The sequence below is a fragment of the Folsomia candida genome, unplaced genomic scaffold (genome assembly GCF_002217175.1).
Source record: "Folsomia candida strain VU population unplaced genomic scaffold, ASM221717v1 Fcan01_Sc002, whole genome shotgun sequence".
NCBI lineage: Eukaryota > Metazoa > Arthropoda > Collembola > Entomobryomorpha > Isotomidae > Folsomia > Folsomia candida.
In genome coordinates this window covers 4823336-4851126 of record NW_019091194.1, presented here as the reverse complement: position 1 = coordinate 4851126, position 27791 = coordinate 4823336, and the positions used below count along the sequence as shown (strand labels likewise).

The window sequence follows — 27791 nt, the reverse complement described above, 5'->3', positions numbered from 1 at the left end:
CGCTTAATCTATAGCCTTTCATCCTTTATTAACATGTAATTTTCTGGGTTTAATTATTATTCTTCGCGTCCGCATCCACCAATTTCTCTTTTTTTCCTGGATGCAAGTTTATTGGGAAAACTTATATAAATACCAGAAAAAAATAGATCAACAACCCCACTCTTCAATAGATACATATTTTCCACGTCATTCAGTGAACGGTTATCATTACAAAATAGCTTTGGAAACAATGTCTTTGAAAATTTTCGCCATCATTTTTGTCGGCTCCGCAATCCTCCTTTCAGTAAGTGTGATATGCTATATTATGCTATATTATTAATATTCTTAGAAAATGTGTCACATGAAATCGTTTGATAGGTCTGCCATTGCCAGGAGGAGACGACGTGTGGGGGCGAAGAAGTGAAATTGACAGCTTTACAAAAGTTTCAAATCCAATCGTGTCTGGATGCCACAGGGAAAAAATCAGTGTGGAAAATCCCTGCAGATAAGTTGTTATGTTTTGGAGTCTGTGTTCTGGAAAAGAAAGGAATGGTGCGATAAATATGTATCTACTCATTTTTATTTTCTCATACTTATCATTAGTTTGACCTTAACAAATTTATTTATTTGTATAGTTAACGCCCACTGGAAAGATTGATCATGCTAAAGCAATTAAATATATTGAGGATGCAATTTCTCCTAAACTGAGAAAGCCCTTGGTTACTGGGATCGACAAATGTATCAAGGAACACGGACAAGACGTCAAAGTTAAGAATGATCCTGGCTGTGTAAGTCTCCATAACAAAGCAAGATCCCTAATTTTGATCAGTACTTTTGTATTTTGTGCATATATGTATGCTATTTTATAATTTCAGATGTCATTCATGGCAGTGGGACAATGTGTGCACGATGTATATTTAGAAGTAAGTACTAAATTGGAACAAATCCTTAGAATTGTTTGTAATTTAATTTATATTCTGTACAGGTCTGCATCGGTGATGACTAACTTTTTAACGGTTCAGAAAATTTCATGAAATCATATATCGTTTTTATAAATTTATACATTGGAAAATTTGTAATTTCTAAAATTCTGAATTATTACTGGGTTAGGGATTATATCTCAATAATAAATACATATGCCTAAATCGAATAATTTTATTTTCACCATAACCTCAGTTAGTTACGGTTTCAAGTTTCCACCACCACTAGAAATAATCCCAATCAATGCAATGATGCTCTCCTTCCCTTCCGAGTTCCGACATCAAAAACGAAAAAAAATTAGATCATATCATGATAATTTGTATGTAATAAGTCAAGCTACACCGTATATAAGATTAGAAGCTAAAATTTTGCATTTTTATTCTTTAAATAAATTTGATATAAATGTTCTCCCATTTTGCCACTTATAATACATAATTATGTGGTCGAGAATATCAGTATTTTTATTATTACATACATCCCTGAGAGAATATTTGAAAAAAGAAAGTCAGTGCAGACTCGTTAAATGTTTAAAAGAAGTTACCCAATTATTTTATAAAATCAGTATCGAATAACAAAAATATTAAAACCAGTAGAAGTAGACCAAATTTAAGAAATTTCTGCAACTATTACTATTAGACATAATCCCCCCTCCCCTTCAACATTTTTTTTCCTCTAATCTAACAAGAAATTGTGCAACTTGCCTTTATATCATTTTATGTATATAAAAATATAACTAACTACTAAAGTTGGCCAATTAAAGAATTTAAGAAACTTTTCCAGTATTATTATTCTTCTTTCTCCAAAAATGTTGATGATTCTGCGTCATCGCCTACTTCTTCTTCTTAACAATGCCACCCCCCTGGACACGGCTGGACGTACGAGTTGGAGCAGCCCCCTTGGCGACCTTTGCCCTCTTCTTGTACGGCTTCCTTGGTTTGGTCTCCTTGGCTGGGGACCTTAATTATTAAGTTTTAATAATTAATTCCAAGGTTCGCCTTCCTAGTGCATTTTAAATAATTATATAATTTTATTTATTTATCCTTACTTGTTCTTCTTCGCTGCTCCTTTTGGCTTAGCCGCTGGCTTATCCTCTGCCGCGGACGGACTTGGTGGTTGAGGAGACATTTCTCTGGATTTTAATTGAAATTAACTTTTTTCAATTTAAAGGGAACGATCTGCTTTATTGATGCTGTGTAGTTGAGTGTGTGGATGTGGAGTGAGTGAGAAAGGAGGGAAAGCAGGAAGACTGGCCGTTTGTGCATTCTTTTACCGCCACCAAAAAGTTTTCACCAAGCAGCACCGATTTTTTACCAGAGTTGCAAATCGTCTTTGTTCCGGCTTGGCTTGTGTAGAAAAATTCATGATGCATTTTATTCCCCATGAAAATAAATTTATGAAAAATAATAAAATAGTTTGTTGTAACTCTGCTGCATAACTTTACAAGTTGCATAACAGTAATTGTTTATTTATTTATTAGATAATAAAAAAATATCACAACTTATCACAATCTGTAAATTTTAATATCCGTATCACCTTTGCAAAACTTTTTAAAACTGGTTTCAAATTTTTTCGTGAAATGTCTCATTGTGGAATCATAACAAGCATCGTCCACTTTATTACTTCCGTTTTCAGAGCATCCGAGATAACTAATACATCTGAAACGATTATCTTCATCCGCTCTGGAAATCACGACCTTTGCACTCGGTTGGACGAAGAGGTCATGTTGTTGTTCTAGTTCAACGATCAAACTTAAAATAATTCCCGACTGTAAAATTCCACTGATAATTTTCAAATCATTTTCATTCTCACAGGAGACTTGGATACACCAGTATTTCTCCTGACAAGTGAAAAAATCCGGACTTTCTGTTAACTTTTCCCACCTAATTTTAATACTATCATCAGCTTTCCCACTAAAAATTTCATGTCCTCTCCTAATCTCCCTTTGGATCAGGCTTCTCGTGCTTTTCGTCACATTAAGGTTTCGATTGATGTGGGGGAAGGCCGGGCTTAAAATGGGCATATGTTCTGGTATTTTTTTACCCATAATATAACGCTCTTTATTCAGCCCTCCCCTAAATTGAACTGCTTTTGGCCACCTCCAGGTCGCAAATGTATCAAAGAATGCGTTAATTATATCTTCAACGGAAACCAAGTTTCCCTTCTCGACAATTACATAACCTACTAACAAAGAAATCTGCATCCCTCCCAGATAACCGAAAGTTTTATTGTAAATATTCCGCTGTGTAGCCCAGTATTTGAGCAGCCTAATTGCAGTCTGGAAAGTGGGACGTAATTCAGACGGGATTAGTTCTAAGAGTTGGACCCCTTCTCGGACCGCGTTTATGCAGCGGAGTTCAGTCTCCGTCATGTGGAGCAGTTCGGAATCGGTGAGGTTTTCTAGTAAAGTATTTGAGTAGACGAGGTCAACGTCAATTTCAACAAGGTTGTCGGTCATGGTGAATCTGGCGATGGGTATGGTCGTCTCAGAAACGATGGATTTTAGTCTGAGTCCGTCAACGGGGGATGAACATGCGAGAGATTCCAAACTGTGGAAGAAATCTTGTCTGGATATTGTTGTGAGACCAAGACAGAGAAAGTCCATGTCACTCGTATCATCATGGAAAGTCAGGAATGATGATCCTGTCAAGTGGACGTTACAGTGTGAGTTTGGGTCAATTTGCTGCACTGCCAAATTGCAAAATCGCTCCATTTCTGACACAATTTTTGACCGCAGTTCCTCTCTGTGTGGACAACTAGGAGCCAAGCTATGATCGGTGATGAACTGGTCAAAAAATTTCTGTCCCGTTTGGTCACCCGATTGTGGTAAAGATTTTTGTTTTAGAAATATTGTCTTCTTTATGGTGAATGGTTCATCGCCATCTCTTGAAATGAAATGGATTTTATCCACAGTAAACGTCAGGTCTTGTTCAGGTATTTTTGCCAATTTTGATTCCCACTTTGAAATAAATTCCGCATTATTTTTCATTTCTGAAGGTTCATTCGATAATTTTGCAACGGTCAAATGTGGCGTAAAACTAAATCCCTCTGCTCTATCGGCAAAGCCTGGGAATAACTTTACCACTCTTTTATATACTAGCCCAATCTGCTCCACCGCGTCTGCTTGTTTTGGCCCGAGATAGACCGTAGTTGACCTCGAGTGTGTGAAGGTCCCCAACCTGGACAAAGTGCATTGAAATGGTTCTATTCCCTCCAACTCTGAAGTCACGGCGTCTTTCGCGAGGTCAAAATTATTTCCCTCGTCTGGTACGAATCTGAAGAGCAATGTGATATGGGGCGGCCAACGGGCGAAAGATGGGTCAAACTGTGCCTGACTTTCTTGCACGTGTGGCCAGAATGATTCCTCAGGTGGGATTATTACCACTGCAGAAGTGTACACCGGGGCGGGTAGTGGTGCAGACCGAGAGGTCATGCTTGCTACTGGTCCTCCACTTGGATTTGAGACGGTTTGCATTTTCAACTCGCACTCCAACGCGTAGTGGTCGCTAAACCAAGGAACGTTCGCCTCAACAAAACTTTTCAAAATTTCAATCTTGACTGGTTTGCAGGTATTGCTCGATTTGAAAAAGATGCGATCAAATCTCTCACTCTTGCCGGATCTGCTCTGCTGTTTTGCCAAAGGGTTATTTTCAACGTCAAAAGTGACAGATTCTTGCTTGATTACGTCACCTCCGTTCAGCCACTCCCACGCATCAACCAATTCCATCCCAAAGGCATCGTCATACCAAATGGACTCATTTCCCGAGAAGTTTGTATCTCCTGTGATGACGAGGTCGTGCGGCGCAGTGAGAGAAGTAAGCTCCAAATTTGCCATACTTTTTAGCACGTCTTTGACCTGTTTCTCTCTCCGGGAGGAAGAATCGCCCCGGTAATTACTGGACAAGTGAATGTTTGCAATGTGGACAAGTTTTTCATTTGCAAGGGTAAAGCTCGCAATGATGTATTTAGCTCCACTATCTTTATCATGTCTGAAGAAGAGCCGTGTTGGTGGGATTTTGGTAAGGAATAGTTGTCCATATGGAGTAACGCTGTCGCCCTTGGAGGAAATATCTGTGAGATAATACTTCTCCCGAACCCAAACCTCACTTTCTAACAGGGCAAGGAACGAGACAGTCACTTCTTGCAGGGCGATAACGTCAGCGTCTCGAGAGGCGAGGAAGTCAATCAAGTGGGGCCATCGGTTCACTGAGGGCGTGTTATGCAGGTCATGAAGAATGTTGAAACTTATCAGTTTCACACCGTCAACATTTTGACTGGGCTCCTCATTTTGCGGAACGTTCTCCCATTTGGAGGTTTCTTGACTGAACTTGTACCCTGTTTGGTATGATGTCTGACTACCGTTTCCAACCACTTTCACGCTGGATTTAGGGTCACCCGATCCGAATATTAGATCTTGTCTGGACTCTCTATCCCAGAAAAATATCGCGCCTTGAGGCCAATTTTCTTCCCTCACACGAACCTCACCCTCACTCCCAATTAACGGGAACTGTGGAGGACCACCCCCACGAAAATAGTAGATTCGGTGATATGGGATTTCACTCTCTTCGTTGTCTTCACAATTTGTGACATCTCCGCGTCTCGGTTGGTAGTCAAGGAATGGGATTTCGCACATTCCAAGGAAACGGTCTTTGTACCCGATGTAAATAGAGGAGAGGTCAATGTTTAGGGATTCGGAGTCCCATTTTAGCCGATTGTAAATATCCTTTGAAGTTCGGAGTTTGTTTCTCTTTTTATCTGGATAAGAGTAAATATATATTAATATAAATTTGGTTTATAACGTATGTACAAAGGATTAGTTTTATTAATATTTTTAAGTACAATATTGCACTATTTAGTACTTTATTACTAAACATATACCTGAGAATTCTGAATCATCCAATTCTTGATTACCTGCCATGATCAGCTTTTTTGTAATAACGGTTTTACAATTCAAAGATTTGATACGTATGTATTTGTACTAATGTCGGATAAGTCTGAAAAAAATCATATAAATATGTAAAATTTTAAAAAAAACATAATTACATGTGTTCTCCTTTACATGCACTTTTTGTTACTTTCAAACTTAAATTAAATGCTACAAACTGGAGTTAGTGCGCATATGTACATATGCATCCTATACATCTATGATATGGATAATGTACATTGTACATACGTACATAATGAAAAGATTTAGTAGTCTTTAGTTATCTCAGAGATGAATTAAATCCGTCAATTTTTATTTCATTTTGCTCAAATAAGCCTCCACAAGTATGTAAAATTATGGCAAATTATAATTTAGCTCTGTAAATTGGAAATGAGATGTAAGAGTTCAAAGATGTGTGTATGTATGTATAAGAAAACACCTATCAAATACATACATATGTATGTATGTACATACGATACGAATGTACTATAGCAGGCAAGAGTGTATAATAATGGAGGCATGTACAATTGTTTACCGATAATCGATAAAATGTTAAGAAAAATTTGAATCGAAAATTTAAAAATCCAAACTAATGAAATTGGTCAAAAGTGTGGAAGTTGTTGAAAGCTTGCCCAGTAAGAAGTTTAAAAAAATTGTAGAGTTTAATAACAGCTAAAACTAACTGGTTTGATAACATAGTATTTAACATTGCAGATCTATTGTCATAAGCACAAATAACTTATTTCGTTACCTTCAAATTGCTAAATTAAATCACCGGTTACTTGTACAAGTTAATTTAAATAAAGTACCCAAACTATACAATTTTTGACTGTACAATAATTCGGCCCTCACTTTGCTATACTGATTTTAATCAGAAAGTCAAGCACTTTTATATACCGCACTAAAAAATACGTTTTAACGGATATCGTGAGTCATTTTAGTGCAAGACTTAACAAACACTTGAATTTTCTGCGAATGACGTTTACGAACGTTTCAGGCAGTACCCTACATATGCACATATGTACATACATACATTCACGCTTATAACAGCAGGTTAAAAAACTCACAAAAGCATCCAAATCATAAGATACAAATGCATACATGGGATGAGAGAATCCCATTCATGCTATTTTCATTCAAAAAGGTGTCCCACAAATATTTAACTTATGGTCAATGGTTGGCCCAAAATTTTTTTAAGCAAATTGTCACACAGACAGGAGGATTTCTGCATATGTACATATGCAGAATATTATTATAGTAATTTTACATATTATGTAATGCATACATGTAACTTCATGACTTTCGATCAGTTATGAGTTACATTTGCATACCTCTTAAAAACCATCCGACGGATATTGCACTAAAGTCACGATAATAAATGTGCATGTACATGTACATACATACATATGCATATATACATATGTATCATTGGTATCATTGTACATATAGATCGGTATGCATAGGAAGTGTATCGGTAATACCGATTCGGTATTATATCGGTTCGCATTGCACAGGAGCTTTATTCATGCGAAATTCCAATCCAATAAAATCACGAAAAAAATATACAAAAAATTAAATTTATCCTAGTATGTATTTATTCCTTAGTTCGTTTCGTAATAAGCAAGTGCATTCATTATAATTTAACATACTTTAAAATTACGTCTTAAAATTAAGACTTTAAAATTATCTAGTCATGTTTGTTCCCATAATTAATTTAATTATCTACATAGGTTCAAATTTTCTTATCGTGCATATGTAGCATGCTTATTCTGACTGGCTCTCGTCCCCTTCTCTTTCTTCGTCTTCTTTATGAAACCTTCCAATATGCATATCAAGTCTCTTCTTCACTAAAAATAGTGTCCCACAATGGTCGCACTTGAAGGATTTCTTCCTGGCCCGTTCTCTGTAAGCGATTTGTTTCTCCGTTCTGAGTTTTCTAAATTTTTCCTTCTCCTCTTCATTCGGATTACACACAATTTTCATATGCAGATAAAGCGCAGTATCTCTCGCAAATTGCTGTCCACAATTTCCACATAAAAAACGCTTCTCCTCCCCAGCGTGGCTGCTTAAATGGAGTTCAAGAGATTTTTCCGTTGAGAAAGTTACTCCTTTACAAATGTGACAAGGGAATTCCTTTTTATTTTTATGTGCTCTCGCTATGTGATCAATTTTCGCACGGATGTTTGAGAAATTTTCTGAGCAAATGGGACACACCGTTTTATCAATGGTCGCATCTTGAGGATGAAAATGTTCCAAATGTTGGTCCAGGTTTTTCTGCGTGTAAAATGTCTTCCTGCACCCAGGTCGGTCACACTTTAGAGTTTTGTCCGCATCGTGAGTCATCTTGATGTGATCGGCTAAGCTTTTTTTAAAGTTGTACCCCTCATTACAAAGCTCACAGAGATACGTCCTTTTTTTCACGTACATGGGGCCTCCAGGACGGTGCACAGTTTGTTTATGACTGTTTAGGGACTTCGCGTTATAACCCTTGTAATCACAAAGGTCACAGGATGCTTTGAGGAGTTTCATGTGCACACGCTCCTTGTGACTGACAAGAGAGGACTTCTCGGCGAAAAATTTTCCACACGTGTCACAAACGTGGGTGGACGGCTTTGCTTCTTTCAGCGATTTACCATGGGTGTATCGCATATGGTTGTGATAACCCCACACCTGTACAAATTTTTTATCGCAAATTTCGCAGTTAATTTGGATCGGTTTGTTTCGGTTCTTTTGCTTGCTCTTACTCTCCTTGTTCCTTACTCGCTTCCTTTAAAAGAGGTAGATTTTTTAAGACTTGCCAAATTCACGAAATTAAAAAAATAAACATACAAACATTTCCGTTTTGCAGTGGCCAGTTGTATTTTTAGTTTGAACTGACTGCTCATGCTTTGCCCACTTTTAGGAACACTGAAAATAATCAAACACCAGGTCAATAAGTACTATTTCCGACCCTTGGAATTCATAGATATGTTCATAAATTTGTCATAAATTTAAATCATACTTGCGAGATCGAATTTTTCCACTTTTGCCAAATAGAAATTTTCTAACTTTTGTTTTTCTGATAATCCCGTCATTTGTTTCAGTACTGACACCATCCAGTACGCTCTCGGAGCATTCTGATCCTATAGCTTGGATAAGTTGCACTGCTCTGATTTTACTCTGTCTTTGACGTCTTATCTTAGGAGTCGGGGAGCTTGGACAGCTTGGCGCTAAAGGTTCACTATCCACTTCCCCACTGTCATTAGTTTCACATACATTTTCGTCATCATCAACCTGGACAGAGGAAATAATTTCATCAGTTTCGACGGGGTACTCCTTCAGGTCAACGGTACTTGAAAAATCTTTCATAGAACTGCAGTCATCCGGGAAGTCGATGATTATCGGTTTCACGTCATCGTCACACTCCTCAATGCACATTTTAGCGTCTTTTTCCTCTACTGCGACGTGTAACTCTGCTATAGAAAAAATTTGAAATGTGTCAAACGTACTTTAAATACTTCTATTAATTTGCTGTGTACATCAATTACCCAATTTTGATGAATTTGTACAGCTTTTGGAATATCTCATCTTTAATGCTAAAAGTTGTACGATTCTCGCCAATTTGGCTTCCAATTGACGCATCAGTTTCTTGATGTCACTCAGTTTTTCGATAGATGTGGAACATGGTGTGCAAATCCATCGAGAGGAATTAATTGATGCTGGTGGGGGAGTAACTTGACCCTGTGTGACTGGGAGAACGAGGTCAGTAAGTAAAGTAAACTCGGACTTGGTCATAGTTGTTGTCACGTTTGAGCTACAAATGCAACATGGTCGTAGGACATAATTTTTCCCATTTTTTGAATCAGTTGATCTTTTCCTCTTAAGCACTATTACAGAGGCAGGAATGGATAAAACGGACGAGTCCATGGTGCAGATAAGAATTGCGACTTGGAGTTAATCCGAAACTTTGTAAATAAATGATTAATAATTACCTAAGTTTCTTGTCAATGGTTAAAGTTTATAAAATGTATATATGTAAGTTTCTTGCACCCATACTAAACAACTATGTATGCATTGTGTACTTGTTAACTTAAATATATATGCAAATTAAGGGAATATGATCTTCTTATTTACATCCCGCAATGCAATACAGTTTCTCATTTGTGCCCAAGCCAAATGTATGTACATTACATAACAACATCTTTTATAGTTATACCAAAAAGATGTACCATAACTCATAATAATCATATACCGAAATGGGAAACTTGCTTATATATATTAATTGGTCGTTATATTATGGAGCCAACTAATGAAAGAATCTTGCGTATCATAATACTTTGTTTCAAGCGAGATACACAATGAAAGTACATTTGTATGCACAAAGAACGATATGTGTAAAAAATGAAAGAGGGATAAAGTGCGGTCCAGACCATGTAAAAAATGTAAAAAATTATGTAAACTATAAGCTGAAAGGCATTAAGACTAGTTCTCAATTGTAAGTATTCAAAATATGCAAATCAGTCTTTGTATTTTTAGAAACCACCCAGGTTTGGATTTCCACAGCTCTATTTAGGAATAAATGGTTAGCAATTCTATTGATTATGGTTAGGTTTTTATTAAGTGTCGTGTCGGCCAAGTTATGGAACCAACTTATCATATAAGCGTAAATTTTATGCGATTAATAAATATGTATATATAGCCCGAGTCAGGCCGTGATTATCACCCAATCCGACTTCTTTGCATGAAATTTTATCGTAGATAAATGCATATCAATAAATTTAAAAATAAAAACGGATTCTTCTAATTTATATTTATGTTCTTCTATATTTGAGGCAATTAGGAGCCTAATAAATTTTTGTTCGATAAGACGATTTAAAAAAACCGGTATGTGTCACCCAAAAGAGTATTCAAATTTTCATGATTTTAACATATTCTTCCATTGGGGGCCATTACCAACTTCCACCGAAGTAAGTATGCAAAATGCAAATAATACACATATACATAAATATGCATTTTATAATATAGTGTAAGAATCTTTATATTGGTAAGTATATTCTAATTCCACGGCACTCTTACAAAAACATATACTACACAATCTTTGCGTCATCCTGCTCCAGGTTTCTGGTAGCATGATCAATGTCCAAAATATTTTTAAACTCCTGGCTGATACAAAATGCCAAGTAATCTCCCTGTTCCTGAGTTGGAATAATCGCCTTGTCCACCGTCACTCCCACGCGCAAGTTTCCACGGGAAGTAATAAATGAAGTTGAAATGCCTGTGGAAAGAACGACATTTAAATTTCACTGAAGTTGAATTTGACATAATTATGGATACATTTCTTACAAAAACTTCCTCTCATGTCTAACCAAGAATTAGCTTCGTCAAGCCAGTACCGTCCGAAACTCTGGATAGGATCTTTCGGGCCTGGGAAATGTGAAGCTAGTATGGTTACCAAGCCAAGGTCTGCTAAAATCTTGAACAACCATACCGGGAATAATGCTAGTAGTGGAGGTACTGCAAAATTTACGGGTAGAATGGGCGATTTTTTACAATTTCGAATTGACTTTTCAGCTATTTGTAGATTTTGTTGAAGACATGGTCCCAGTGGGATTATCAAGGTCCCAAAACTCCTAAATAATTTTTAGGAGAGTTTTAATTTACTTCGTATCAATTGAACAAAGCAGTCTTCCTGTCAAGCACACGTACATATATACGAAGATATATATAGATATATATATAGCTTAATTACCAGCAATTAACTAATCCGGTAAAAGGATGTGTCTTCCATGGAAGCGGCATCAAAACTCTCATTGTTTCTGGAATTTTGTCCTCCTGTCCCGTCCCTTTTAGAAATGTGCGAATCCCGGCACCCAAGCCGGCGTTGAACAATGCTGTCAGTGAAACATTTCGTGATTTGCTCATTTGTTTTAAACCAATTAATGGAATTTTTTCCGATTGAACAAATAGCCATTCTCCTGTCGTTTGAGGTGCAGACAAGTTCCAGATATTTTTATCAACATCGAGAACAATCTGCTTGAACTGGTAGTAACCGAACAGAACCAGCGTGGTCAACTTGATAAGAATGGTTGAACAGAAAGTCTCCTTCCAGGTCCTGGTTGACGGTGAGAAAATTTCCGGCACGGGCACGCCACTCAAGTTAGTCACAAGTATTTTGAAACAACACGAACCATCCGAAATGGCGTGGTGTATGCGAAAAATTAGGATAAATCTAGACCCCTCGCTAATTTTGGTTTCTTCCCCAATATGAATTTTAGGTTTGGAGGGGACAAAATTCCTGACGATTAAAATTTCCCACGGCGACATTCCTTGACGAAGTGGTCGTGCGGATAGCTTCCCCATGACGTTTGTAAAATCCTTTTCTGTGACCACTGGGTGAGACAATAATAGGTGTTCTGTGTCTTCACAAAGTCTTATGTGTTCATGGAGCGAGAAATTAGATTCTCTGCTCCAAAATAGATATCCAAGCCAGGGTTTTATAAAATAAGTGAATTTTTCGTAAAGTAGTTTTCCGTTCTTGATATCTTTTTCTTCCATCACTTTGGTTTGGAAAGTTGACCGAATATGGTCAATATCCGGTTCCCCATGATAAGTAACAAATACCTGGAAGAAATATGCACTTTTTTTCGTTACATCATCCAATCCATTGCAAAAATCACGGGGCGCAACGATGGAGATCAAGTCGGACCGAAATATTTTGGCCAGGATGACAACTATACACTGGTAAACGTAGAGGGGGAAAAATGCAAAAACGGTGCTGACTAGAAAGACGAGGAAACATAATGCAATCAAAACTAATTTTGCCAAAGCGTGCAACAGTTTATTCGGTCTCCAGTTGCAAAAGGTTATTGACCTTGTATTAATTTGGGAATTTCTTGAAGGTGGTGACATTTTTATCGATATATTTTAAAATGGTTGTACAGATTATGACTGAAGGAATAATAGTGCTACTTGATTCCACGAAAATATAAAAAGTTGAAACCTGCGAAGTTGAATAATTCTGCGTATGTGTACAAAAATATGCACAATATTTGTTCTAGCCAATTGGTGGTCAATGAACGCAATAATTATGCCCTTAATAATGTACTACAATTGTGAGTTCGTCTTAAAATTGCTGAATCTTCAGACTGACTCCATAATTTCAACCAGCACAAGTATGTCCATACAGATGTATTTTGACTTATTTTTTAATTCAACATAACATAAATAACAAGCCGATAAAGTTCACGAAAACTGTGGAGTTAAGATATGGCATATTTAATTTATGCATATGTATGTATGTATATTTCCTTCCATACGACTATGTTGCAAACTGACGGAAGATAATGCAATAAATGTATCTATTTATGAGATTGATAACTTTTCTCCAGAATACAAAAATACATAGAACATGCACAACGGGGAAATTGCAGGCAGTTAATAACTGCATGCATAACTCTATACATACATAATATGTATAGAGGTACGTATAAAGTTTTGGTAATATTTATGTTAAATTTTAAGTTCTATGCATGCACATGAGCATTTATTTTTTCATGAAAGGGTTGACATACGTGCATTTTTTAAGGATACACATACATAAGCCAAAAAATAGACTTCATATGTACTTCCTGAATCCTGGTGCTGAAAATGCATATAGCCCAAGTCACGTTGAGGAATATGTACTTATCTGTTTGTTCTTTACAGTGGTAGTTTCGTTTTAAATTGTATTTAAAACGAAACTACATTCGCATATTTGTATTTATGTATACACACAAATATGCGAATGTGTTAAAATATGTAGCTTGTGCATGCTTAAATCAGCATCTACATATTTGGGTTTATGTAAAATAATAAGTAAAAACTAAATATTTTCTCATTGAAGAAAAAAATCAATATTCTACAGTCGTAACTTTGTAAACCTAAAAATTATCTATTTTTAGATAATTTTTAGGTGCATCAAAATCTTCATATTGTAAAAACCCACGGAGATGAACAGGTTTCAAAATCACCATTTGAATATATGGAAGAAGGTAAAGTTGAGATACAACAATTCAAACTCAAAATGGACATACAATGGCACATTAATAAGCCGGCTCTTTGATTGCTACATATGTATGTAATTGTAATTTCAGCTCTTTGATTATAAATTAAATACCTAATTGTAAATTTCAGCTCTTTGATTATTACATATCTATCTATGTAATTGTAAATAGATTGACATATTATTTTTTTAATACTCATGCAGAACCACATACATGCATACAAAAATAGGACAAATCTATGTATGTATATAAATTGCATTCAGATTATACATGCATTACTATTTTACTATTTCACCTTTTGTGCATGATTCCCGTTATTTTCATGCAGGTTTTCACAGTGGGAGGCGGTGCTTGGAGGAAATTGGTAATAACTCAGATTTTTCATATGCTCTCTAAAATATTCCTATAATTTTACGGTTAATCTTGCATATAGGACCTTCGCATGGCTTTAAAAAAATTCACAAATTACATAGCAACATATGTATGCATGTATCTTCGCAAAGCTTAGCAAGACTTTCAAGATGTGAGAACGCCTACTTTTAACAAAATTGTTCATGTGCATATTATATGCTCTGTATTACTTGCACACAACATTGGAGTAGTGTACAGTGTATAACTATAGATAGAACTTGCATGCATAAATAAGTATGTATTTGTGTATTTCATTTTGCGAATTTAGTATCGACCGATGAGGATGAGTCTCAATTTCCACGTTTTTGCAAGTATGTCACAACACCGCAGAGAGCAAACATTGAACATAACGGAACTCAAACAAACAAAGCCAACTGTATATCTCTCGACTGACAGAGACACGTACACGTACGTCATTTTATTTCCATTGAAATTTATCGACACCAAATTAACACGATAATGCTAACTGTCAGTCCAGCTTAATGGACATACGCTGGTCACGCAATTGACCACCACACATTCCCTCAATTGTCACTGACTTTCATCTCACCTTCATTTCATAAGCAGTTACTGCACACGTAAGCAATTTTGTATTCAAATAACTCTCTATTGAATTTTATTTCAATGCTCAAATATTTACAAACAGTGAAATAATTAATTTTTGAATCAATCATTAACAGCTTCCACGCCCACCTGATTAATAATAAAGTTGGAAAACATGAGGAATTTAGAGATCGTTCGGAGGCAGAAAGCCCCCCACTTTCCAGACTTGACACATTCAGCTGTCTGTTTGTGTGAGGACAGCCACCTTCTCATTTGTGACAAGAAAACGGGTATCCTTTCCTGCGTAACGACCGACATGAAGGAGGACCACGCCCAAGTATTATGTGACCAAGAAGCGCTCAAAGACGTCGTGCAAATGCAATACGTGCGACCTTCTGGCCTACTTTATCTGGCTAAAGGCGACGGGTCGTTGATGCAGCTCCGACCTGAAAAAGGAATCAAGGCAAAGGTTGGTGACGACTTATTGTAGTAAAAATGTATCACTACTTAAATGTATGCAACAGTTTAATACATGCATATTTTATTATTTTGTTAGCTCGTTGATATTTGGAAATGTGACAAGCAGATGCAAGCCTTCTCCGTATCACCAGATTCCAAATTTGTAGTATTTATAACACGACTCGAGAGGAGAATGATACTTTTGTCATTGCCGGAAATGAAGTGCATTGCTCATGATGATTTTGGAAGTATTGATTCGTCCCCCGTTTCCATAAAGTGGAGGAAGGATGGAGCCTATTTTTCTTTGAATGTTTCCATTACTTCACGTTAGTGTTACTAATAATTATAAAGTAAATTCATTTTGCATAACGTATTTCATGTTTTTTGTACCAATTAATCCACAGCGGAAACTAAGGTGGAACAAAGGATAATAAAGATATACGACAAGACCGGAAACCACCACTCATCGACAGCACTGGACACGCCAGACTATGCAATTATGGACGAATCTCTCGCTTGGAAGCCTAGTGGAAGGCTGTTAGCGACGTATGGGAAAATTAATGGAGCCGAGGCAGTAATTTTCTTTGAGATGGATGGACAGAAACATTCCCATTTCTTCGTGGATCATGTCAACGAAGATATTTTAGATGTTTGTTGGAACTCGACCTCGGACATCGTGGCGGCACGATATCAAACTTGTGTAGAGTTATGGACTCGCAGTAAAAACGTTTGGGAGCTGAAGAAGATTTTGAATAATGTGGAAAATGATCATGAAAATGTAATCTTTTCAAGTTGGGATCTTGATCTGTCTTACAAGTAAGTACAATGAGTTGAGTTGGGAATGATTTATTACTACATACATTTGGAGAACTTTTATTTATTGAATATTATTATTTTTAGAATGCACGTCTTGTTCGATAATGGGGTCTACATAACGGACGACGTGTCATATTCATATAATTCTGGATTCTCGGGTGGATCAGCAATCAGGGTTTCGTGGAATGGAAATAAAATTTATTGTACACCATTTCGTGACAGTGAAGCTCAACCTCCATACGGATTTTCGCAGGTAAATGCACACATAGCTAATAAATTTCTAAAAACTCATCCTTGATGATGTGACCGAATTGAGTAATTTTTATCTTGCATATAGGCCACTGTTCCTGGTACGGAACACATCGTGCACGTAGAAGTCAGCAGTTTTTGGGACGGTTTCCTCTGTATCACGTACACTGGTCATTTGATTCTCTATCGTCATTCTGGCACGGATATCATCCCAGTAAAAAGATTCGTGCTTCCGAGAGACGTTTATATCCACCTTGTTGGAGGCTGGGCTTGGCCAAACCGCTCTACAATTTGCTGCACTCATTCCGGCTCGATTCTTGTATTTAGCATCGGAACTTTGGATGATGGTGATAATGAAGCCGTCGTAATGATGAAGGAGAGTGAACTCGAACTCAAAGACGTTATCAGGATGGACGGGGAGAATTTGTTGCGAATCCAAACCTTGCAAAAAGCTAGCAGCACTATGAACGAAGCGTCATCTTCTGCTGAATCTAATGAAATCCTGGCGGAAGCGGATGACAATTTCATAATCCTTGTAAATTTGAAAACTCACGAAAATGAGAAGCTGGTAAAGTTCTCCCGTGTTTTCGCTCATTATGGACATCTTGACATGGGAAGCAACGCAGGAATTGTGGTCTTTGCTCACTGTCCATGGTCGGGAGAGCTGATATTAGGGTTATCTCGTCACGACGAAGTTCATGAGTTGTACAGTGACTGTACCTCTGCTGTTGCTTTTAATGGAAATCTGCTCGTTACCAGACGCGGGGGAGTGTTGGATATTTGGAATGGGAAAGGCCTTCTTGATATCCTTCTTGAAAAAAGGAACGTCAAAGACAAGGATGCTTCCGGCGATTGTATGGATAAAAGTAATAGATATCTGATTTCCAGACAGATTGCGACAGGGTCGGAAATTGTGTCATGTTGTGTGAACAACATGTCGCAAGTGTCGTTGGTGCTTGAGGTTATTAACAAGGGGACTTTTGAAATAATTTGTCCCCTTGATTTTCCTAATTGAGAATAACGGATAATTGTAGACGAATGTGACAATGCAATAATATTTATTAAATGCTACAACCATCACAACGTATGTATTTGTGCTATGTCTTACTCAATTTTAAGAATTGTATTAGTATTATACCTGTATTTTATCAAATTCCATTGTTCAACTTAACATGAAGTAAATAAAATAGACTTCAACTATTATGGCTGTAGGTACATTCACTCTAACATTAATATACTACATTTATTTCATATATACTTATTTCCATGAGTTTGTTTTCCTTAATATATCAGGAATTTGATGATTTGAAGCCGAATGAAGGATAACCGATTATCTAGGAAGCAAAAAACTCTAGTGTAACATTTGACTTGCATTTTCATTATTGCATAACATGATTTGGTGCTGTTTCAGAAAAAATTTACAAGCAAATGTAATTGCAGTTAGGCACAATTTTAGTCTGTATCTTGAAGTCGTATAATTTCTGTCTTGTTTATGCTTAGATTGGCAGCCAAAAAAGGATAGAAATGAGTGGTTTTATCCACAATGCAAGAGTTTGATAATATAATTGGTGTGCATTTCAAAAATTAGTTTTTTATCAGGATAGATTCGACCCTCAGTTAGGCGTGGCGATGTTTTCGAAGAAATTGCGTATGTAAATATAAAATTGAGCGAGAAAATATATATCGAGACGTTTAACTTTAAGTTTAGTAAACGAATCAGGTCATCCAGCAGCATATACCAACCGTCTTATCGCTACTGCAATTTTTATAATTGCATTTGCAGATGTTTGTTATGCAAATTATTAAAAAATTTTCTTATGTCTCAATTTAATTTAGTGGAATGTCAATGTTTTATGTAATTAAACAGCTCATGTGCAAAAATATTTTCGAAAAATATGAGCCACAAATTGCTTACGTGGGCAGTATGACGAAACGAACTTTTATGCGATATATTGTGAGGTTTCCTAAATTTCAACGTTAAACAGAAATTACGTATATATTAGTTACGATATGATCAATTAATTGAACCAAATATACCCCGATTAACTCGAGGAATTAAAATTCAGGTCATGGAAGTAGCTCGTAATTGTTTACAACTTAGTTTCGATTACTGGATTTCCTTGGTTGGAAACATCAATAAGAAACTTAGGATTAGGACAAAATTACTTCCTTATACTTATATTCACATTTGTATCTACGCACATAACCCTAACTTTATGAATCCATATGTAAGTATTTACAATGTATGTATTCCACAGATTAATACCATGAAAAGTTTATACATATTTTGTTAAGATGTGGTAATTGGCAATCCATAGTACTTATATACTTTACACAGATATTCAAAATGTATGTCAATATGCCAACATGTCAACTCTTTGGTGAGCAAATTAATGCATATTGAGAATTAACTTGAACAGAATTTGCTCATGCAATTCTTGTGATACCTCAAAGTTGTATGTTTGCATAATATTCAAATACATATGTATAAGCAGTTTAATGGGTGATTATGGATGCATTTTATTTTCGGGAGAGATTCAATTTTTAGTTTTAATAATGCTACATATAAAATACATATTGTTGTCTTGTTCGAATTTATTTGCAACCGCATAAAAATATTTTGTTTCAAAAAATATGAAAGGAAAGGGAAAAAAGTGTTGGTCATGGCCGAGTTTCATTGTGTTCGAATCTCCTTTTATTTTCGTTAAATGTAATTTAACGATAATTATTATTAGTTAGCAAATAAAATCAACTCAATTTGAACAAATTTTGTCTACGCTAGGCCAGGATTTGAAAGAATTACGCACATTAGAGTGAGATAAGTTTAAAATAATTTTTTATTGCTTTCGTCTTCTGTGAAATCTGGATGCCAATTTCTTTCCAAAAATGCAGCCAAAGTTTGTTTCAATTTGTTTCAATGAAAGAAATTAATTGGAGTCAACTATGTATAAGAGTTGACTCCAAGTATTTGTATTGACATATTGACACACATTTGTTTATATAGATTGCCAATTACCACATCTTAATAAAATATAAAATGTAAACTCTTCCTTGTACTAATCTGGCAGCGGACATTATGCAGGTACTATATCGGATACTATACATATATCGGATATTACATATGCTTGGTTCTGCATCGAGTTTTCCATATATGTACGTGTAAACTTTTTGCATACATTGTGCATATGTATGCAATCGATGTTTTTATCAATATTCAGTTCATTAAATTTACAAAATGAACTAAAAAGTGCATATTTTTTTTTAATTTCATTTAGTCTGAATTTACGATAGCTTAAAACAACACTCATTAAATATATTCACAAATTAAAATTTATTTATTTTCAAATTCACATAATTAGTTTTACTCATTCAATAATAATTTCACTTGGTGTCGTCTAATCAGCATTACAATTCTTGTAATCTTAAAATTTCCGAGACAGTATTTTTTTGCTTAATTGCAAACATACCTGATTCACAATGTCACGTTCTTTAAATGAGAAAGGACCTACTACAGCACGTTCACATAACTGGGCGAGAAAACTATTCCACACGTTGGCAGAATCAGTGTTGATTGCATTATTTTTCTTCCTTTTTGTAGTCACTCTCCCTCTTTTCGTCCTGATAGTTCTTCCCTTCTACATTTACAAGGGCATGGTTATCCTTTTGGCAAAAATATTTCGGTCCGATTTGGTACACATTGTTACAGCTCGAGACATTTTTGTGGGATTGCGCGACGTAACGAAAAAAAGTCTAGATGTCGTTCATACTGTAGGTACTTATCATGGGGAACCGGATATTGACCACATTCGGACCACTTTCCAAGCCAAAGTTATGGAAGAAAGAGATATCAAGGATGGAAATCTGCTTTACGAAAAACTCACTTATTTTATGAAATCCTGGCTTGGATATAGGTTTTGGAGTAGAGAATCGAATTTCTCGCTCCATGAGCACATTAGATTTTTTGAAGACACAGAACACCTTTTAATGTCTCAACCTGAACAAAATGTGGTCACTGAAGAAGATTTTCTAAAAGTTATGGGAAATCTTGCCACACGGCCATTTCGTCAAGGAATGTCACCCTGGGAAATTTTAATAGTTCGAAATTTTGTCCCCTCCAAACCTAAAATACACATTGGGGAAGAAACCAAAATTAACGAGGGACCTAGATTTATCCTAATTTGTCGTATGCATCACTCCATTTGCGATGGTTACTGTGTTTTCAAAATGTTTATAAATAATTTGGGTGGTGTGCCAGTGACTCGAATTTCACCATCTTGGACCGGGACCTTTTGTTCAACTATTATGACCAGTTTGGGAATGCTGGTCCTTTCCCCGTATTATCAGTTCAAGCAGATCTTCCTCGACGCAGACAGAAATATCTGGAAGTTTTCTCCATCTCAAATGACGAACAAGTGGCTAACTGTGCGATCCGAAAAAATTCCGTTAACTGGCCTAAAAAATATCAGCAAGTCACGAAATGTTTCACTGACGGCGTTATCCAATACGGGCTTGGGTGGTGGGATTCGTGCATTTCTAAAAGGAACGGACCAAGGGGACAAAATTCCAGAAATCATGAGATCCACATTACCATTTCAGTGGAAGACACATCCTTTGACCGGATTAGTTAATTGCTGGTGAGTCAACTTATCAAAACCATAAGTACATACATAAGTATATGAATACTGTGTATTTTCATACATATGCACATATGTACGTATAGGAATACATACATTACACATTCATACATAGGTACACATTTGATAGACAAAGAATAAAATTACAGATTTAATAGTTAATAGATGCAAGTTAACTTTAATTGACTTCATTTTATTTCATTGTCAAAAATTATTTAGGACCTTCGGAGTTTTAACAATCCCACTTGGACCATGTCTTCAACACAATCTACAAACTGCTGAACAGTCAATTATGAGTTTAAGAAAATCGCCCAATACTTCCACGAATTTTTCACTGCCTCCAATAGTTACGATAGCACCAGTTTCGCTGTGCAAGATAATGATAAAACCTGGAGTTACCATGATGTCGTCAAATTTTCCCGGGCCGAAGGATCCTCACCAGAGTTTCGATCGGTATGGACTTGACGACATTACTTTATGGCTACAACTGCATCGAGAAGCTGGTAAGGCGTGGCTGTCCCAAAATAAACAAAATCCTATTTTTGCTGAATTTAAACTCTGTTCAAAATTTTCGTTCGAAATTTTACCCTTTCCACAGGTGTTGCAGTTGCATTTCTTACCTCCCTTGACAACCTACGTGTTGCAGTGACGGTGGACAAGAGGATTATTCCAACTCAGGAAAAGGCGGACTATCTGGCGTTTTGTGTCAACGAAGAGTTTAAGAATATTTTGGATATGAATCATGTGAATGAAAATATGGAGCAGGATGATGCAAAGATTGTATAGCATAATTTATCAGACAAAAAATTCATATTAGATACTTATCTGGATAATATTCATATGTAACTATCTATGCTTTATACATATGTAGAATGAAGAGTTTCATATTCATATGGAAACGCTTTCTAGGTGTGACACACACGATAAGGAATATATGGAACTAACAAAGCTACATTTCTCATCGTGTGGGTGTGACGGTGTTTGTCTAAGAAAGAAACATTAAAACTCTTTACATTAAACATTAAAATACTTTATTCATAAAATGGTTCATGGAAGGCTGGTATGTCTTGGTGGTATGCATTAATTATCTTGGGAGGATCATACAATAAACTATGGATAGATGTATCGCACTAAACAAATACAAAAAACTTTTTCATTATTTTTTACATTTTGAAAATGCTACATATTGTTTTAAATAACTTTTATTTATCATTGATCCTTTATTCGGTGGTATATGTAGACATATAAATAGGTCTACATCTTAATTTTACCCTTGCTAAAATTAGATTCTATTCGGAACACCTATGTAAAATAATTTAACATCTTATACTTTATGCAAGCTAAATAAAAATCAATGGTTTGTACATATACATACATCAAAATCACATTTCTTTAGCCCTATAATTATGCACGTACATGCATATTTATGCATAAAAAAGAAATGAAAATTAATGAAGCGCTTTAACAATACTTGACTTCCCCGCATCTCCAATTATTTCAGGTCCAATAAAACACTTAAAGTAGTCATGTTTCTCTTCAAGGATTCCTCGCCGAAATAAAATCTCTGCTGTCTTTGACACAGCCACGAGAACGACGAGTGATATAATCATGCACAAAGTTCGGAATGGGAATAATTGAACCTTTTCAACTTCGTCGTAGTACGGATACTCTATCAGAGCCGGCAACGACAGCACGTCTTCCCCACCGGCAGCACGAAAGAAAAAGGCGATAAGAAACGACGCCAGGCTTCCGTACGTGTTACAGTGCTTCTTGAAATGTACCACCTAGATGAATTAATTCCAGAATTTAAGATATAAATTTGTGTTTTATTTTACAATTAATTTTTATTAAATGTACTTCTTTACCATCAAGAGTTGAGGAAAAAGTAAGACGTAGACCAGATCTGAAGATAGAGCCCTAAAATACAAGTCATATTTTTTAAAGCATTTTTTAACGATTCTGATAGCATTATTATTGAAACCAGTACCATAGAGCGTAGACACTGGAAATCGTCAATGCCATGACACAAGCCACAATTCCTGTAAAAACAATGGCTATTCTCATCACCAGGATGATTTCTTTCTCGCTGGCCGATTGACGAAATATGTTTCGATAAATATTCCGTGCAAACATGGATGCAGCGGATAATATGCTAGAGTCCGCTGATGACATGACGGCAGCAGAAATAGCACCCAGACCAAGGAACGCTACCCACTTTGGTGTCAAATACATCATGGCCAAGGGGACCACCATGCCGGATTCGTCATGCTCCCCTGGATCTTTTCCGTACTCTGTTTCATTCCAGGCTACACAAAAATGTGAACAATTCTAAGTACATAAGTTTAAGTTGTACTTATGAATAACTTTCTCATAAGGATTACAAATACCAGTGACTTTAGCAACTGCTCCCAACATGAAGGGAGGAACTGCCATTACAAAACATCCAATACCGGCTGCAAATGATAGAATTTGAGCTCCTTTTACAGTCTTGCTGGAGAGAACTCTTTGAAAATAAACCTAAAATTCATATACTGGAAATTAAAGATCAGACCCAGTAAATAAATGAATGCAAAAATACTGATACGAATCCCAACCTGCCACGGGATTCCTCCAAAGATTAGTAAAAGCCCAAAATCCAGCCAAATTCCAACATCAGAAGATTCTATAGTTCCGAGGAGATTCGTGTCAGAGATACTTCCCACACTATCATTGCTGAAGGCGAAGGGGATGCAAAGCCACTAAATTAACACGAAAAAATATTCTCACAATTATCTACTAAAAATTTCTAGAAAATTAACTCACAAGACCGATAAACATGCAAATGAGTTGAACAACATCGGTATACGCCACACTGTACAAACCCCCAACGACCGTGTACCCCATGGCAATCACAGCACTAAGAATTACACTGGTGTTCCTATCCAATTCGATAATCACCGTGAGTGCTGCTGCCAACGCGTTGAGGATCGCAGCAGCCCAGAAAACTTCACCGCAAAATGCTGGAAGGTATAAAAGACCTCCCATACGCTGGCCAAATTTTTGCTGAAACGGATCCAGCATTGTCACATAGCCTTGTTCCCGCATCGGCTTTGCGAATAAAAGTCCCCCTGTCATGAAGCATGCACATTAACTATCGTCGCATTCCATTTAAGTGAATAAATAAATACCAGCGAATAAAGAGAGCGCGTATCCAAAGGGAGCTTGACACCATAGGAGTCCATCGGTGTACACCGCTTCCGCAGTTCCATTAATGTACCCCCCTCCAACCCACGTAGCCGTCATGGTGAAAACGCCAACAACTGTGCCAATATTTCGCCCAGCCACCATGATGTCTTCTTCCTTGTTATCGGCCCCTTTAGTTCTTTTTCTACCTGCCCATATCCCTATTGCCAAGATAAGCAGGTAAAATACTACAACGGAAATAATTCCGGCAATGCTTACGGCCATTTTGAAATGAGTATTTTAAGATATCTCGCAAGCCAGGAAAGAAGAGGGATGAGTGGAGCTGAGTTTTTATTTTTATACGTTTAAAGGTAAGTACGTACAAAGTGTGAAAATGTACAGATAAATAACCAAATACTAGGAATTAATGGAATTATCAATTATCACGCAGTAACCGCAATGCTATAGTATAAATATGTAGATAGTCATCATTACCGATATATGTAAATATATAGGTATGTTTTGTAATATAGGAAGGATATGCATAGAATAAACATACAAATATCAAAATAACTTGTGCTGCATTATAATTATGATAAGTATAATAAGCTCATACATGAAATACTAGGCCAGGTAAGCATGCAGGTGCGTATTATCTGATCACTTGAGGTTCACCTAAATAATTTTTTGCACTCTAAATTTTTGCATTTTGCATTAATGAGATTTTTACAATTAATGATTAAATGTAGTTTTAATTGGACAACCATTAATAGCTAGATAGTATATTAGAACACAGCATGTTGGTACAAAGTATAAGTATTCAAAAGTTCATGAATTCTACGAAATAAGTTTATCGAACAGTGGAATGTTTAATTGTGTGAAAATGAGCGTCACTTTATTTCAAGGTTACGGTTATGTACATTGTTTTACGATATCTATAATGCCTACTTATTGTGTTCTATTAAAGTATTTTTTGAGTAATTAAATTTGAATACTCGAGGAAAATTGATCAACATGAATTAGTACTTAATACAAAATTTCGAAGTTATAGACTGAAGAATTTTTATTAATGAGTAACCGCCTTCATAACGGTCAAAGTCCTCTTTTTCAAACTTAAAGTGAAATCCTGCCCGCTTTTACAGATGCATCTTTAAAACCGGACAAGATTTGACTTTAACACGGCACTTGACATGCCATGTGAAGAGATAATGCACAGTTGTATATTGATTACACATCTGAAATTTATTAGTATACAAAGTCCTTGACATGTAAAGGTATATTCGTTTCAGTTTTTGCTGAAGATGCGACTATTTAAAGAATGCGTTGTATACTAAGAAATAAAATTACATGTGCAAGTTCAAATTATTAATTACGGATTTTTTGTGTCTATCAAAAAATCCACTAAACTGTTTGGGCTTCAGGAAAATGTACCGACCGATAATTGATGAAGTCAATAATCTCATTTCAATAACTCGATTGGCATGTTTTACAATTTTTATCAATTGGTGAAAGTATGTAGTATTTACAAACACGTATGAGACGCATGTTTACCTTTTATTTTTTACAAGATCACACCATATAAATAAATAAATTATACGCAACACATTCATAACTCCTCTTGATTTGCTTCAAAATTAAATAAGTAACGTATTTCATTACTGTGATCCTGAAATTCTTGATTAATTAACAAATTAGAAAGTTCATCAACATATATTGTAAAATGAACTCTTTAGATAATAATCAAATAATTATTGTGATTATTTATAATATAGTTATTTACTTAATAGAGACGTATTTCGCCTAGGTACATACGTACTTTAAGTACATATGGACGAATTACATTTAATTTTCAGGCAATTCTGTCATTCAATGAAGCATTGTCAACGCGACTCAATTATCAAACGCATGATATGCATACATACTTGGAATTTTCATGTAACTTATGTATGTCAGAGTATGACAACAATCTTCTTAAAACACCTTTGGTATTATTTATTCCACGGCTGTACAAACAATTTCCATCATTTTTCCAGAACTACCACGAATTTCATCAATTTTCTTTACTTTCCTCCAACCTGCACCTTTACTTGGCGTCCCATCCGTACTGCTCCCATCCATGCTTCCTTGGACAAATATTCCTTCCGTGCTTACAAAATAGTTGCACGCGCAATTTTCCGAATCTTCTTTTGGAATCAATCTCCATTCAGTGAATTTTCTCTCTTTCGGCCACGCCACCAAAATCTGTAATCCTCCCCCGGTTTTCGATATGTCAAATTTATGAGCCATCTACATAAGCATTACGTACAAAAAACGTGCAATAAACATTTATGTACAAATAATAATAATCAAGTACTTATGAAATGGGTATGAAAAAAATCTGTACCAGTGCATGTTTTGGAATTCCTTCACTCTTGCCAATCGGCACTTCCCCATCTGTTCCTTTTATTGTCTTAATTTGCAACACGTGACCTTCATCACCATCAGATGATGACGATGATAACGACTTAACTTGAACGGTGACCAAATATTCGGACGTTAAACAATTAATGACTTTCAAATTCACAACCATTTTTAAATTTTAGCGTTGTAATTTTATTCTGATACCCATCTAAATTTTGCAGTTCAATACTGTGCAAAAACGAATAAAACTTTACTGTCTTTTCTTTTACCCGGAACAAACTGTGGCTCTTAATGCAAATTCGGGTTTTAGCATGAATCTGGGTTGATCAAGACCACATGCAAATCCATCTAGTTATTTTTAGACTCGCAATAAAACAAAACTAGATCATCCTTTATTTCCCAGTTTTTACATGGCTTTTACATACTCGAGTATGGAATCATTCCAACTCATCCATCCATCCATCCATGTCGTTGCATTCTGTTTTGCATTATTATCAGAACAAGGTTTACAAATTCTCATATTTGTTTTACTCAAAAAAAGTGACAACTAAGTATGGGTGATAAACGGTTGTAGGAATAAAAAAAACATTATAGGTAAATATCTTGACCTTAAATTACGCACACATACATACTTACATATGTACATAGTTATTCATAAGACCCTGAAATTGCTTTGTTGGATAATGCATGCAATATAAAAACACATGTGTAAATATGTTTGTACATATATCATTCATATTTATAACAGCCATCGAGAATTGTAGAATCAGATTTGATTTGAATAAATGATGAATCTAAAAGTGATACAAAACTCTTATTTTCGATGATCAGAATTTGCATAATCAACTAAATATATACACAGTCTAAATTTAAAATCGTAATTTAATTTTAATTTTAAAATCGTAATTTAATTTTAATTTTAAAATCTTTTAAAATTTTTTATCTTTCTGAGGACGAATACTGTTATTCCACAAGGATGTCAAGATTTTATCATATCGTGAAATGAATTTTTATGCTATTTATTATAGAAATTGTGGATAAAATTGCAATGGAAATGGAAATACTTTTTCTCAAAGTTATTATTACATGTGACTATTTGATTTCCCTATTTAAAAAATGTACACATCGAGACAAATGTAAGTAAGCAATATATATGTACAAGATGCAAAGTTCACACTACATAATCCTATAAGATCTCTCTAGAGATGCAAATCC

General features: G+C 35.8%; 8 protein-coding genes across 11 annotated transcripts; 3 read left to right on the top strand and 5 right to left on the bottom strand.

The window, feature by feature from the left end:
• Positions 1–42: 42 nt before the first annotated feature.
• LOC110844281 lies at positions 43–1547 on the top strand. Its single transcript, XM_022090451.2, has 5 exons — positions 43–283; positions 358–531; positions 615–767; positions 855–902; positions 965–1547. Exons 1-5 carry the CDS (start codon positions 101–103, stop codon positions 983–985), a joined length of 579 nt encoding a protein of 192 aa, XP_021946143.1. The 5' UTR covers positions 43–100; the 3' UTR covers positions 986–1547.
• On the bottom strand, positions 1309–7332 carry LOC110844676. Of its 2 annotated transcripts, none has more exons than XM_022090941.2 (4): positions 6633–7332; positions 5836–5951; positions 2006–5712; positions 1309–1916 (listed from the first exon to the last, which is right to left on the bottom strand). In XM_022090941.2, exons 2-3 carry the CDS (start codon positions 5873–5875, stop codon positions 2462–2464), a joined length of 3291 nt encoding a protein of 1096 aa, XP_021946633.1. In that variant the 5' UTR covers positions 5876–5951; positions 6633–7332; the 3' UTR covers positions 1309–1916; positions 2006–2461. The 2 variants fall into 2 exon arrangements, with proteins under 2 accessions (XP_021946633.1, XP_021946634.1); XM_022090942.2 differs by having other exon boundaries at positions 5869–5951.
• Positions 7333–7453: 121 nt separating this feature from the next.
• LOC110844106 (telomere zinc finger-associated protein) lies at positions 7454–9989 on the bottom strand. 2 transcript variants are annotated; one of them, XM_022090229.2, is made up of 4 exons: positions 9409–9989; positions 8883–9333; positions 8711–8788; positions 7454–8648 (listed from the first exon to the last, which is right to left on the bottom strand). In XM_022090229.2, exons 1-4 carry the CDS (start codon positions 9785–9787, stop codon positions 7646–7648), a joined length of 1911 nt encoding a protein of 636 aa, XP_021945921.2. In that variant the 5' UTR covers positions 9788–9989; the 3' UTR covers positions 7454–7645. The 2 variants fall into 2 exon arrangements, with proteins under 2 accessions (XP_021945921.2, XP_021945920.2); XM_022090228.2 differs by having other exon boundaries at positions 8883–9336; positions 9409–9987.
• Positions 9990–10668: 679 nt separating this feature from the next.
• Positions 10669–13189, bottom strand: LOC110843597. Of its 2 annotated transcripts, XM_022089571.2 has the most exons (4): positions 11610–13189; positions 11349–11490; positions 11204–11284; positions 10669–11135 (listed from the first exon to the last, which is right to left on the bottom strand). In XM_022089571.2, exons 1-3 carry the CDS (start codon positions 12767–12769, stop codon positions 11222–11224), a joined length of 1365 nt encoding a protein of 454 aa, XP_021945263.1. In that variant the 5' UTR covers positions 12770–13189; the 3' UTR covers positions 10669–11135; positions 11204–11221. The 2 variants fall into 2 exon arrangements, with proteins under 2 accessions (XP_021945263.1, XP_021945262.1); XM_022089570.2 differs by having other exon boundaries at positions 11204–11490; positions 11610–13160.
• A 1392-nt stretch (positions 13190–14581) lies between these two features.
• Positions 14582–17601, top strand: LOC110844598. Its single transcript, XM_022090840.2, has 7 exons — positions 14582–14721; positions 14787–14891; positions 14994–15325; positions 15413–15641; positions 15720–16131; positions 16216–16384; positions 16469–17601. Exons 3-7 carry the CDS (start codon positions 15032–15034, stop codon positions 17393–17395), a joined length of 2031 nt encoding a protein of 676 aa, XP_021946532.1. The 5' UTR covers positions 14582–14721; positions 14787–14891; positions 14994–15031; the 3' UTR covers positions 17396–17601.
• Positions 17602–19662: 2061 nt separating this feature from the next.
• LOC110843602 lies at positions 19663–22388 on the top strand. The gene is made up of 3 exons (XM_022089575.2): positions 19663–21014; positions 21234–21517; positions 21613–22388. The coding sequence occupies exons 1-3, from the start codon at positions 19858–19860 to the stop codon at positions 21798–21800; spliced, it is 1629 nt and encodes a 542-aa protein (XP_021945267.1). The 5' UTR covers positions 19663–19857; the 3' UTR covers positions 21801–22388.
• On the bottom strand, positions 22023–24628 carry LOC110843207 (high-affinity choline transporter 1). Its single transcript, XM_022089169.2, has 7 exons — positions 24182–24628; positions 23817–24121; positions 23609–23752; positions 23402–23531; positions 23002–23320; positions 22880–22931; positions 22023–22798 (listed from the first exon to the last, which is right to left on the bottom strand). The coding sequence occupies exons 1-7, from the start codon at positions 24459–24461 to the stop codon at positions 22463–22465; spliced, it is 1566 nt and encodes a 521-aa protein (XP_021944861.1). The 5' UTR covers positions 24462–24628; the 3' UTR covers positions 22023–22462.
• A 416-nt stretch (positions 24629–25044) lies between these two features.
• LOC110844048 lies at positions 25045–26877 on the bottom strand. Its single transcript, XM_022090158.2, has 2 exons — positions 26560–26877; positions 25045–26462 (listed from the first exon to the last, which is right to left on the bottom strand). The coding sequence occupies exons 1-2, from the start codon at positions 26743–26745 to the stop codon at positions 26169–26171; spliced, it is 480 nt and encodes a 159-aa protein (XP_021945850.1). The 5' UTR covers positions 26746–26877; the 3' UTR covers positions 25045–26168.
• Between the last annotated feature and the right edge of the window lie 914 nt (positions 26878–27791).